This window comes from Phaethon aethereus (genome assembly GCF_964289735.1).
Source record: "Phaethon aethereus genome assembly, chromosome: 3".
In the NCBI taxonomy this organism is placed as follows: domain Eukaryota; kingdom Metazoa; phylum Chordata; class Aves; order Phaethontiformes; family Phaethontidae; genus Phaethon; species Phaethon aethereus.
The window spans coordinates 116,915,100-116,928,274 of NC_138576.1; the positions used below are offsets into that span (position 1 = coordinate 116,915,100).

General features: G+C 50.0%; 1 protein-coding gene across 1 annotated transcript; it reads left to right on the forward strand.

The window, feature by feature from the left end:
* Positions 1–2,690: 2,690 nt before the first annotated feature.
* GALM (galactose mutarotase) lies at positions 2,691–12,365 on the forward strand (the record flags this gene model as incomplete). Its single annotated transcript, XM_081997921.1, has 7 exons — positions 2,691–2,886; positions 3,372–3,526; positions 6,386–6,592; positions 8,018–8,099; positions 11,422–11,563; positions 11,647–11,821; positions 12,288–12,365. 7 exons carry the CDS (start codon positions 2,691–2,693, stop codon positions 12,363–12,365), a joined length of 1,035 nt encoding a protein of 344 aa, XP_081854047.1.
* Between the last annotated feature and the right edge of the window lie 810 nt (positions 12,366–13,175).

Here is a 13,175-nt window from a genome sequence, read left to right on the forward strand (position 1 = left end):
GGTAGATTGATGGAAAAACTGCCTGTGCTCCAGAGTCCCTTACCACCACTCACGGGCTCTGTAATACTTCCTGATAGTCCTCAGACTGCTCGTAGCTGTATCACTGGTGCCCCTGTGAAACAACAGCAGCAGATAATAGTCAGTTGACTGTACAAACCTTCGTAGTCTCTCAGTGACATCCTTGATACAAGCCCCCAGTAAGCAACACACCTCTCTAGAGAGTGCATCAGGTCGGCAAATCGGTGCTTTGTACCTCTCAGAAGATGTCTCGCTTCTGCCGTGTAAAACGGTCGCTGCCCTGTAGGCACCTGGGATTTCCAAGCTACTGATCCCAGGGAAATAAATTCTGCTCTGTAATATTTGTCATACCAAGTTTATTTTTTGACAGTAGTTGACAGTCCATTAAATGGCTCCCTCTCAAAAAAACAAAAAAAACCCAAAACAAACAAACTGTTCTTTTTCACAGTATGCTTTTTGGTGGGGGAAAGACAGGACCATTCACTCACAGGCTGAATTCCCAGTTTGCCTTTGCTACTAAACAGAAATCTCTTGCCTGCTTTAGAGCACCGGCGCCAGGCTTCTGGGCAGCATGTAACAGGTTTTTATGCCTTTATGCCATGCCTCTGCTACACCTGCAGGGTCACTGGCTGTGATAAAGCACATAAATCCTTGCTCCTCCCGAATGTTTTGGGTTGCAAAAGGCTGCTGCAGTACCTCAGTGAGAGCGAGGGAAGATGGGAGAAGAGAGCTAGTGCGCTGCCCAGCTACTAGTGCAGAGCCGCAAGGCAGAGCAATTAAACCAAAGTCTTGGAGCTGTGCAGCAAGCTTTTGTGAACACACTCTGGCTGTGGAAATGCCCTGCTGGCAATGTCAGGCATGTTCAGGCCCGGTACTGCGGTTTTCTTCTGGGAAGAAAGAAGACAAAAATGCACAAAACTCAGTGCCACAGTGAATATGGCCTGGAGGAAACTCACTCTTAAAAATAGGAATGGCCAAAAAGAAAATCCAGTGTAGTGAGATGCTGAACACAACTTGCTTGCATCTTGTCTCTTCCCTTGTCTGCCTACCCCATTCACCAGAGGTAGACAGGGAAGACACACGCAAAGGTGAACTACGAGAAATCCTCTAGGTAATGAAGCAGGAGTCTTGAAATACCTTGCTCAAATCCTGAAGCTGACCTTGCTCGACTGCCCTTACTGTTTCATGCAAGATTCAGTCTTGTGCAAGCTGATTTGTTTTCTGGTTTATCTGTGAGCTTGAAAATTGGGTGGATGATTCATGAACAGATTTGTCTGTGGTATTGCTTTTGCACCTGCACAGTCTTAGATGTCACTGGGGCTTGGGTGATCTTGCAACTGTGAAGGAATGTGAGAAAATGAAAGAGTGTGTATGACTTAGGTCAGACAAAGAGTTGGATCTGGACCTTCTCTGGTGTGAATCAGAGAAGTCAATCAAAACGGCAGCTCCTGTCGTGTTAAAAAAACACATCTTAATGAAAACCTGTCTTTGCAAAGAAGAAACGCTTCCTGTGTCTGGAGAAGCACTTTAAGAGAGAAGTGTTAAGGGAGCTAAGGTGCTAAGGAGTGAGCTTCTGTGAATGCTCTGCATGTGAAAACACTTCATTAATTCTTTATAAATGCGGCTGCCCTCTCTTCTACCTGCCAGGAGCTTTCTTCGCTTCAAAGTTTGTGCTGCTCCCTGACCCACTTCAAATGGGAGGTGGTATTGACGAGCAGTAAAAAGCATGTTTACTTGCAATGTTGTTTTCAGGTAGAGAGCACTAATTGTGAAGATGCAGAAGGAAACACAGGAACAGCCATTTGTGTTACACTGCAAACATGAGGCCTTCGTTAACAAAGAAGAGCAGGTTTCAGAACCACCTCTGCTTAGCACCAGGTGGGAGGTTTTGTTTCTGTGTCAGCTTGGAATCCATAGTTTGTCTTGTCTAAAGGTGATTGCTGTGTTGGAAATGGATATTTAGCAAGTACTGGTTGATTGATTGAGGTTTTTTGATTATTTTTAATGAAGTCTGTGAAAGTGACTTTGAGAATAACACCTGGCCAGCAAAAGTCCTGAGCCCAATTTACAGCTAGCTCCATCAGCAGGCATTAGACCTGCCTTGTGCCTCTTGTGGAGGGGCTAAGGGAGGGCATAAAGGGAGAAAACAGCATTTTGTCATGTCATACTTTGCAAGGGCCCTTGAAAACTCTGGCAAGTGTAATGAAAGTGGGGGAGAAGAGCTGGTGGTGGCGATGCTCTGTCCCTTGAAAGCCTGAACGTGCAGGAAGGCAGTCCACTGCCTGTCCCCGGCAGCACAAGCCTGAGCACATACAGCCTTGCTCCCTCTTTTCCGCATCCTTCCTTCTCTCCTCCAGCACCTGCAGCTGACCAGGCCCAGAGGGATGCTGCCTTCAGGTGAAAGCCCTCCACACCTCTCCACGCTCCGCTGTATCCTTCTGCGGCTGCCCTGCCACTTGCCAGTGTGCCGTCTGCTGATCCGGGATGGGGGGGAGTAGCCGATGCACGGCGTAACTCCTCCCAGCGCTGGAAGGCAATCATGTGGTTTTTATGACTGCTTTCTAGAACTGTGTTTGCTCTGCTCCTGTCCGCCATTGCTTCCTCCTCAGCGTCCTTCCCTGGCAGGGCTGCAACTCCTGCCAGCGGTGCCAGGGGCCAGGTTTTGGGGAGCAATGACAGAAGTGAAGAGAGAGGCATTCGGGCAGATGCCCCCAGAAGAAGGAGGAAGCGTGGTGGAAAAGTTCATCTTAAAGTCGGACACCGTGAAAGCAGAGATCCTGTCCTTAGGGTGCATAATCACCGCTCTGGAGACAAAAGGCAGGGATGGGAAGTTTTCAGATATTGTCCTAGGCTTTGACACTTTGGAAGGTGGGTCTTAATCTGCTTCTTTAAAAAAAAATAATATTTTTTTTAATCAGGCCATTTAGGCAGCATTTTCTGGTGTATTACCACACTGCATGATCTGCTTCTAAGGGTCCTGTCCAAATAGTCATCTGAATAAATACAACTTTTACTGCCTGTCCTGAGCTCGGTAGTGGATGGGGAATGGGGACATTGGTGGCTCCAGGTTGCAGTGTGCCCCTCTATTGGGGCAGCTCTGTGTCACATTTTAACTGGCAGTGACAGAGGCCTTTTCTGCAAATCTGCAAAGAATACAAGATCCCATCAGGCTATTTTAATCAAAGATGTGCATGACTAGCAAGCTGTGTGTCTTATGAAACACCAGGACAGCAGTCACCTACTTAGTACTGGGGGGAAGCAGAGAGAGACACCTCTGAGTCCGTAAGCACACCTAGAGACCACCCATCCTGTCCCAATCCTTCTGTTTAACTGTGCGCTCTTTTTCCGGACAGGTTACACAAGGAAGCACCCCTTCTTTGGCGCTGTCGTGGGACGTGTTGCCAACAGGATTGCGAAGGGGAGGTTCACTGTGGATGGGAAGGAGTACCAGCTGTTCCTCAACAATGGGCCCAACAGCCTTCATGGAGGAGCCAGGGGATTTGACAAGGTGAAAATCAGGCTGGCAGGTTCCAGCGTCCTCCAGCACACAGCCTGTGGGGTTGTGGCACGAGGATATGATGCCTTCACTCCTGACCCTGTAGGGTTTTCTGGTAGTTATTGTGTTGAATACAGAAGGTATTCAACTCCCAGAAGGTGCTGTGAGTGCGGGAATGGGTGGAATTGTGACCCTGTGAGCTGCTGGGTCAGCCTCTCTTTGCCCTTAGCAGGGCTCACTTATGTCATCCTCGGATGCCATACAGAGGGTTGCTGTGCTTTCTGTGCGTTACCGCAGCCCTGAGGCCCTGAGAGCTCAGTTGCAATGGGATTGTCCTGGAGGAAGGTACTGCTCCCGCAGAGCCTGGTTTGGGACATAGTGGTTGAGGACCCAGCTTCATGCACTATGGAGGCTCCCAAGGTGCCAGCCGCACCACCCCCAAGTTGCTGTAGTTGTCCCAGTGCCCAAAGAAAGTTTCCTGGGGAACAGGGAACAGTGATCCATGCAGACTCTTTTGTGCCTGCAGTTTCAAGGCTGTTACCTGCCCATAGCTCCTCCCAGAGTCAGATTGTCCTGGGTTTGCAGAAACTGAATATCATTGCTGCTTGCTTTTGACAGCACTCCCAAGTACGGGGAGAGCAGGGGGGTGCTGCGGGTTCAGTGCAGTTATTGCATACCCTCTTCAGTGCTGCTTTCATCCTAGTGACAGCGTACCCTGGGCTCTAGCTCTGACTCACAACAGCAGGTGAGTAGATTAGGCCTGAAAATCACCCAGCATCACCGTGTCCCTTCCCCAGCCCTTCCCTGTGACCTCCTCGAGATAAAATAATCTTTCCCTGGCCTCAGAGTATTCAACCCTTCCTACATCCTCCAAAGAGCTGCTGCTGAAGTCCAGATCATCCATGCACTACAGGTGGTAAAAGCAGTGGAGCATCTCCTCTCTTGAAAGCCTTGCTGATAACCCTGCTGATTGCATAGCAGGCTCAGAAATCTCTGCTTTCCTGAAACCTTGGCCTTTGTCAGATTAAATGCATTTGTAACCAGCAAGTGGCTGATCCACCATTTCCCCAGAGGAGTGCATGTGAATGTGCTGGTGCACCTGCTTTCCTGGATTGATGTTTTGTTTCATGAAAGTACATGGGGGATGATGGGGCAAAATTCAGTCTGGGCAGCACAGTGTGGTCTGGCATCAGATCGGCATCAAATGCTCCTCAGCAGCCTGAAAAAAGGGATGAGTTGGCTGTTGTACCCACAAAGAGGACAATTTGGTTTAAAGTTTCTTTATACGCCCTGACCCTCTGTGAGCTGGAGATGAAAACGTGTACTTCTTTGCACCCAGGGCTTCCAGGCTTCTGCATGTGGTCTCTTCTCCTGCCTCTTCCCCTTGCTTGCTGAAGGCATGCTAACTTGGTGGGGACAAGGCAGTGACAACGCTCAGCCATGGCTTTGTGTCCTTTGGCCCACGGGGCACACTCAGGTACCTGCTCAAGAATCCCTCCAGCCAGGTAATGGTGACTGTGCAGACACCTGTGGTCAGCCTTAACAAAAACAAGACATGCTGGCTCTTGGCTGTGACTATCTTGGCTGTCTTGTCAGTCAGATAGTCTTCCAGATCTTGGTGCTGCGGTCAGCGCGTGGTCTGATGACAAGGAGGCTTGCAGCCACACTTACATGTCACCAATATCTCACCATGCTGCTGGGGGACTTTAGAAAATAACCTTCATATCTTTAAAAAATAGTGATGTCTGTATGCTTACTGGCCTTTAATAGCTTTTTCTTTGAAGAAATTAAATAGAAATTCATATATAAAACTACAGCATCCCAGAGCACTGGGAGCTGCAGCCGAACCGCATTCAGTGCAGGAAGATGTGCTCTGCACATTTGGAATCCTCAATTCCTGTGTTTTCTGAAAATGTTGGCTTTTGACAAGTGCCCCAAGTCTGTGATTTCTGCATAGGACATGAAAGGAGTGATCTCAAAAACGTTATTTGGCCCCTGTCCCTAGATCTGTCCTCTTTCTTTGATTAGACAGTAACTATTCCTTAAGTTGATGCAAAGCTCCAAAGACTGGGCACCTTGCCTCTTGTTGCACTTCCATCCTGCATGGGGCTGAGACAACTGCTTAGCATCAGGTCCACCGCCGGGGTCAAACAGGCTGTCTGGGCAGCTAAATTAAATTTACAGTGTGCTGGCTTTGCTCGTCAGCAGGTTCAGCTACAAGCAGAGCCCTAGCCTCTGACAGGGGCAAGAAACAGAGAGGTTCCGGTTCTCTGGATCAGCCCTGACATGTGGATGTATCTGGCAATACATCTGGGTACTGTTTAACCCAACCCCAGCCCCTAATCAGGAGCTCCCAGCATGAATTTACATTGTCTTAGAAGCTGGCCCCAAGTTAACTAGGGGAAGGGCAACAGCTTATTGGGACCATGTTACACACCAGGAGATCCATGGGAGGGGGAATAAGTGCAGCTGCAGGGCAAAAATCCAATGCATGGACACCCTTAGTCATGGAGTAATACAGGCTGGGACAGATCCCCATCAGAGCAAACTGCTCTGTTTGTTTGGCTCCTCATTGGAAAACATCTTCTCTGCTGCTGGACCTGGCTGACCAAGAGCAGGCTGGTGCTTGTGTTTTCTCCCACTTCGCTTTTTCTTTTTCAACAAAGGGATATTGTTTTTTAGTCCTTCATAGGGAGAAGAAGATTGTTTGGGCTTTTTTTTTTCTTCTAGGAGTAAGAGCAGGAAAGATGATTGAAAAACCCTTTGTTTCAGTGTATCATTCCTTGATTACCTTTTGTCCCTGGGTTCAGGGCCGGAGAGAAGGGCACCATGTTTCCCATGACTGTCACAATAACAGCATGCTCCTTGCAGGTTCTCTGGAGCCCCCAGGTCCTCCCAAACGGTGTCTGCTTCTTCCGGCTCAGCCCTGATGGTGAGGAAGGCTACCCTGGAGACCTGAAGGTCTGGGTGACCTACACACTCAGCGGTGGGGAACTGGCCATCAATTATCAAGCCCAGACCAGCAAGACAACACCCATCAGCCTGACAAACCATGCATACTTCAACCTCTCAGGGCAGGTAAGCATGGGGAGATGAACCCTGTGGAAGGACACTGTACAGGGGAAGAAAGCCTGGGGACCCATGGGATGATCCATGGGCTTCTCATGGCATCATTGGGACAAACATGCTGGTCTGAGGACACAGCATGCTTCTGGGGACACAGCGATGGGGGTCTTTATGCAACATGGGCTGTGTGCAGTCTACAAGCTGGGACAGGACTGAATCGCATAGACCTCAACCGAGGATGCTTTATCTCAGTGCGTCATGAACAAAGACATCCCATCATGAATATTAACTCTCCTTTTGTATGTAACTGGGGAGTTTCAATCTCTCCTGAGCCTTCGGGAAGATTACAAAGGAGGTGCGGAACTGGCATGCCCTAGTGATGAACTGGTATTTCTTAGCTGTCTTCTGTTGGTGCTTCTGAGACAACGTACTGAACCCTTGCGTGGATGGTGCAGCTGAGATCAGGGCCTGTAGTGCCAGCCACAGCCAGCACAACACTGAAATACCCAGGTCAAAATGGGGAGGAGAAACGTCATGGAAATGGGATGTGAGGCAGGCAAGGTTGCAGAGCAGGGCAGTAGCAGGGTGCAGAAGGGTCCCGCAAACCAGTCCAGGGCCCTTCCAACTAGACAGGCACTGATTGCAGCTGCACTTTAGTTTCTCCCTGCTTACAGCTGGGCTTGGAGGAAAATGATCTGGGAAATAAAATGTTGCTGGGCAGAGCAGTCACACTTGGACATGAGACAAAGACCCTTAAAAGTGTTAGTGAGAGACAACCTAGCCACTCTGTGCAGGAGGCCTGCTCAGGCTACTGCCCTAATAATGGCTGTGCAGTTGTTAGTTTATCCTGCATTTGTCCTCCCAGTGGTGCAGTAATATCAACATCTACAGCATGCAACTCAGGTGTTTCCAGAGGAACGGGACGCCTTTGGGCATGACATTGCTGCTTAGGTTAGACAGTAACGTGCAGGCTCAGATTTGATCCTGCTCCAGTTCCAGCCCAGCAGGATCCCTGCCAACATCCCCGAGGCTGTGGGAGAGGAAGAGGAGTGCAACCTCCCATGCTGCAGGAGATGAGTAAGGAGGATGGGTTGTGTTTCCCCATGCTTGCTTCCTTCCCCTTTTGCCCGCTGCTGTGTGCTCAGCAACAAGCATGTTTTGGCTAGTCAATCTGCAGGGTGGTAGTGCTTGGTGAGGTACCAAGTTCAGACTGATAGTCTCAGCCCTGCAGGATTTACAGCTCCTAGGTCCCATGCAGGTTTTTGCCTGTGCTGGTACCTTTGTCCTGTGCCTAGGGTCAAGGTAAGATGACAGCAAGGAGGTCCCCCAGGCACTACCAGATCAGCTGTGGCACCACCATGGGCAGCCACTTCCCAGGTGTGCTCGAATAGTGGAAGGGTCGCAGCAGGAATCCCAGTATTTCCCATCCTTCTGCAGGGCTCACAGGATATCTACGACCACGAGATTTCTATTGAAGCAGATTCCTACCTGCCTGTGGACGACACCAAGATCCCTACTGGTGGGTGGTGCGACACCTGCGGAACATGGTGGAGGCAGTTTTACAGATGAGTGTTTGTGTGTATCAGGGGAACAGCACTGCCCAGCAAGGTGGTACAAACCAGGACCAGGGGACCCTAGGTGCAGCAGGGCCCTAACCCATGGACAGAGTCCCACAGCACTTGAGCAGAGTGGGCAAAGCCAGGTGCTGGTAATAGGGTCCATCACCAGCCCCAGACCAAGAGAGGGTGTGGATCACGGTCCATCCAGGAGATGCAGGCAGGAGCAGCAGGAAATGGGGCCAGAGGCAAGCGGGATGTGAGGCTGCAATGTGGGTCCAAGCGGCCCATCCAGGAGACAAGCTACCTACGACATGGGACCAAAGCATGTCCCTCCAGACCTGTTTGTCCAGCATTTCCCTGCAGGCCAATCCATTGTTCCGGGGGCCAGTGGGGCCACCAGAGAGGGTCACTCAGCACTTTGAGAGCTGGGATTGGCCTGCAGTTTGCCTGCTTTGATTCCTCTAGCAGTGTTCAGCTTTATCATACTTCTCTACTGGGATTTTCCATGTGATGTCAAGGTCTTACTTCCACAGACCTTATTTCCATAAGATCAGCCTCTGCTCAAAGTCCACAGAAAGCAGGAGAATTTGTTTGTTAAGACTCAGTAAAATGTGGAAAATGCAAGCAGCATGCTCCAGGCACATCGATAAACGCGATGCATACCAGGACACGGTCAGATGCTCTGATCTGGAGGCCAGCTACCAGGCCCAGCACTGAGGTCTAGAGCTGCTGAGGTCTGTGCTGCTTCGCAGGCCAGCATTATCCTTTTCTGCAAGAGCTGAGCCATCAGTCCCCTCATTGGGGAGGGACAGATGGCACTACTGGCTGGGGGGCTGAGAACACAAACCTAATACTTTTTTTTCCTGTTTTTAATGTCCGGCACAGCCAAAAGAGAAAAGGCAGTTAAGGAAAACAGCATGTTTTGCATGCTAAGCAGGTTAATTAAACAAGGTGATATTACTGCTATCTCCAGTCTCAGCGTGGAGAAGTGACCTGGCAGCCTCTTGATTCAGGGGGTTAAAAAAAGAGGAAACAGGGCTTTCTAGTTTTCTTTTCCCACCACTTCCACTCTGTTCCTCCACATAAACGACTGAGCTGCTAAATAATCTGAACAAGCTGGAACCTGCACGAGAGCCAGCACTGAACGCATGCACTTGGCAATTGTCCCACTGCTAACAAGGGGGCACCTTTCTTTGGGTGGCTTGACTCCAACCCTCCCACCATGCTGCTCCGACACCCATTTTTCATTTAGCATAAGTGACTGTGATGAGTTGCAGGAAGAGTTGATCTAATTGCAAAATGAATCTGATACTAAGTTTTATTGTTTTTAAGAATGAAAAACATTATTTAAAAAAAAAGCTGTATTTGGCTTAATTTTTTAAAAATGTAACATAGATTAAAATAATCAGAAAACCAGACTTCTAGATTTGCTCCTAAATGATGGCTTTTCATCCAGCCTGACTGGAATAGAATGGAGGCTGTCAGAGTGCAGATGCTGAGACATGGCAGGCAAGGGTGCTGTGCCGTGCTGGAGGTCTCCTGAGGACAGAGTAGTGACGAGAGCACCAAGCAGCCGGCCTGGGGCATAAATACCAGGAAGGCTGTACTCCTGAGTGCAGCTATCATCAATGGAAGATAAACTGGCGCAGGGGATGTGTGCCTGAGGGCTGCATGCACCGGTGGGTCTGTTTCTGGTAAGTGTGCTGGAAATGGCAGGGCTTGTTTCCCTGATGCTCTTGCAGGGCTGCCTTGCTGAGCACAACTTCTGACTTCAGGGGGAAGAGAGGCTTTAAAAAGCAAAAAAAAGAAAGCAAGAAAACTTTTTAGCTCAGGTGTCTGCTAAAACCAGAGTTATGTCTGTGTCCATGAACAAAAACTGCTGTGCGTGCATGCATCAGCTTGCACCTGGAGGAGCGGGTCTCACAGTCCAAGGAGCTTTTGCTCAGCTTGACGTGTCATGTCTGGGCTCAAGCTGGGGAAGTACTTAATGCCATACCAAACCCACTGCCCTGCTTCTCCCCACTGCTTTCACCATGGAGCTGTTTCACATCTTAATTGCAACCAGCTTGCTGCACCTGCTTTTTGCAGTTTCCTCTTGGTGTTTTGGGTAAGTGTAGCCTTTGAAGCTGATAAAACTGTGTATAGTCTTAGCCCTGGGGTGAAGACAAGATTTGTGCAACTATTAAAGACAGAGCCCTTGTGTACAATGGCTGCTGTATTTTATGTAAGTGCCTAAACCAAAATGCTTGTTTTTTTCAAGGTGTTTTTCTGCCCCACCACTGAGTTCAGTAAATACACTCCTTTTAGATAGGATCAGAGCCACAGAAATGTGCTGTTTGGTCAGGTGGAGCCTGATGTTTCTCAAGGTTTGCAAAGCAGAACCAGTGCAGAACCGCAGCAAGCAGAGCACAGCGCATGGGGCTGGCAGCAGGGCTGGGATGCCTGCACGCCACCATCCGCAACACTGGCAGCTCCCTGCTGACCCTTGGAAACCTCTCCATTTAGAGAGGGGTAGAAAAATGTGACTTTAGGGAAAAATCCCCTCCCTGCCCTTCCTTTCTCACTTCCCCCATGCAAACCCCCTTGCCTTTGGGTTGGGATGGCTCTGTTTTGCACTGTGTTTTAGTATGTCTTAGGGTTGTTTTCACTGCAAGAGCTTTATCACAGGATGCTGTGTCTCCACATTAGGCCTTAAAAAAAGACTTGAGAGAAAATGCTGGCTTTATGCTCTTAAACTGTTTTTTCCTGAAACAATGCCCTGAGGCAGGAGGGGTCTGGTCCCAGTGTACAGCCCATATTCACCATCCTGACAGGTGGGCCACCTTCATAGTCATCTCATGTTTGCTTGTTCAGAGATCAGGGAAGATACATTTATTTATTTATAGTGAGATAGATAGTAAATGTATATAAATTTTATGCATGTATAAATATTAACAGCTAATAAGTTTGGGGTTTATATTAATTAGCTTGTATAGTTACATATACAAGCCCCCCCCCCGCCTTGTTTTCTGTCTACTTGGCTTTGCTTTGTCCCAGCTAAGCACAGCAGTGTCCCCAGGGGCTGCCAGCTCTGCTAGGGGACAAGATCTGATGTCCCAGACCAAGTCACAGTGGCCACAAGGCAAGCTCGCTTGAAGCGGGGCACCACAACGAGACAAGGATCACAAGCAGCTTAAAACCCTCAGCTCACCAAAGCAAGGGATCTCAACCCTGTGCAGGGGCCAGCACTGCAGGTGTTTGTTGGCATGTGGGTGAGCATCTGACAGTGTTCTCCTTGCCCAGGGGAGGTGGCCACCGTGCAGGGCACCAGCTTTGATCTCCGGCAGCCCGTGGAGCTGGGGAAGCACTTGCAGAAGTTTCATCTGGATGGCTTTGACCACAACTTCTGCCTTCAGCAGGCACAGGCTCGACACCTCGTGGCCAGGTAGGCTGGGACCCCAGCCACCGGTCCCCTACCCCTGGAGCTATGGGGCACCCATTTGGTGTCCTCCACTGGCATCTCCCCAGGGCTCGCCACCCACCCACTGGCAGGGCCATGGAGGTTCACACCACCCAGCCTGGCATCCAGTTTTACACCGGGAACAACCTGGATGGTTCCCTGAAAGGGAAAGGTGCCGTCACGTACCCCAAGCACTCAGCTTTCTGTCTGGAAACACAGAACTGGCCTGACGCCGTCAACAAGGTAAACCATGTCTCCCTCTGCCATGAGCTGCTCAGGTCCTGCAGCAGAGGACCATGTCACCACCACAACCCATGTCTCTGGGGCGTTAAATATATGTACAGAGCCCGTTTGGCAAGGCGATGCTTTGTACACACCAGAACTGTGGCAGGAACAGGTAACAGCATCCTGCAGTGTTAGGCAGGAGTTGGCCAGTGCAGTGGGGACCAGCCCCACACAGCCTAGCTTCCCAAGGGTGTGGGGTCTAGAGCAGAAGACCCCACGGGACCTCAATTCAGCCAGGGGGAGGACTCGCCCACTGAGCCAGCTGGCAAGTAACAGGCGATTAAACACTGTCACTGGAGATGCTCGGGGGGAGCCATGGGACATGGCCCCAGGAAGGCCAAGGGAATGCAGTTGTGCCCTCATGACCCTTTCTGATCCCATGGTGTGCACTTACAATCACTGACGTGCTGCTGCCTCTCCCTAGCCCCACTTCCCCAACGCCCTACTCCGGCCAGATGAAGAATACAACCACACCACGTGGCTCGTGTTCAGCGCTGCTTAAGGAAAGGGGATACTGACTCCTACCACCGAGAGAGGTAAGTGACTTTAGCAGGTTAGCCAGAAACCCTGCCTGGGTGCTTTTAAACTACCCTGGGTGATGCATCCTATTTGGGTACTTTCTCCTCCTCTGTGGTTTTCACTCATGGTTTCTGCTGGCTTTAACTCCTGTCACCACCTCTGCTGCTATCTGGTCTGTGCAAAGCTCTCACCCTCTGTCCAGCTTCAACCTGGGCATTAGGTTTTGTTTCACAGTAAAAATGCACTGAAAAGACCTTGTTTAGGGACATTGCAAGTCACAGCTCAAACTACAGCAGGGTAATATCTGGTAATATTAATGTGGAGCATGTGGGAAGGCTGATAAAGTTGTGGTTGTTTGTTACAGCAGCTATTCCCAGCAAAGTGCTCTGAGCTGCGCTGGATGCTGCTCCCTTCCCAACAGTGACCTGCCCCACAGCTTGGTGTCAGCTCATGAATGGGTGCCCTGCCCCTTCCCATGCCAGGCAACAGGGCAGCCCTTCCGGCTGGAGCCGCCAGGTCTCACAGCAGCATTGCAATGGCATGGGTACGCAGTGGTCATGCAGAATAGCTTTGCAGAGGGTGGTGTGCTGGGATTACTCCAGCTGGCCACCCTGGTTCCTCTGGCTTAACTCCTGTTTTGAAGCCACAGCAATAGCTGCACAAGAGCATCTTCTGCACTACGCCTTGGTTGCTGAAATGAAGCGGGTGCATCCATCTGTAGTCCTGAATATACAACCGCAGGAGGAAAACCATCATCTTAATGTTGTGTTTCCACATGAAATACATATCATCC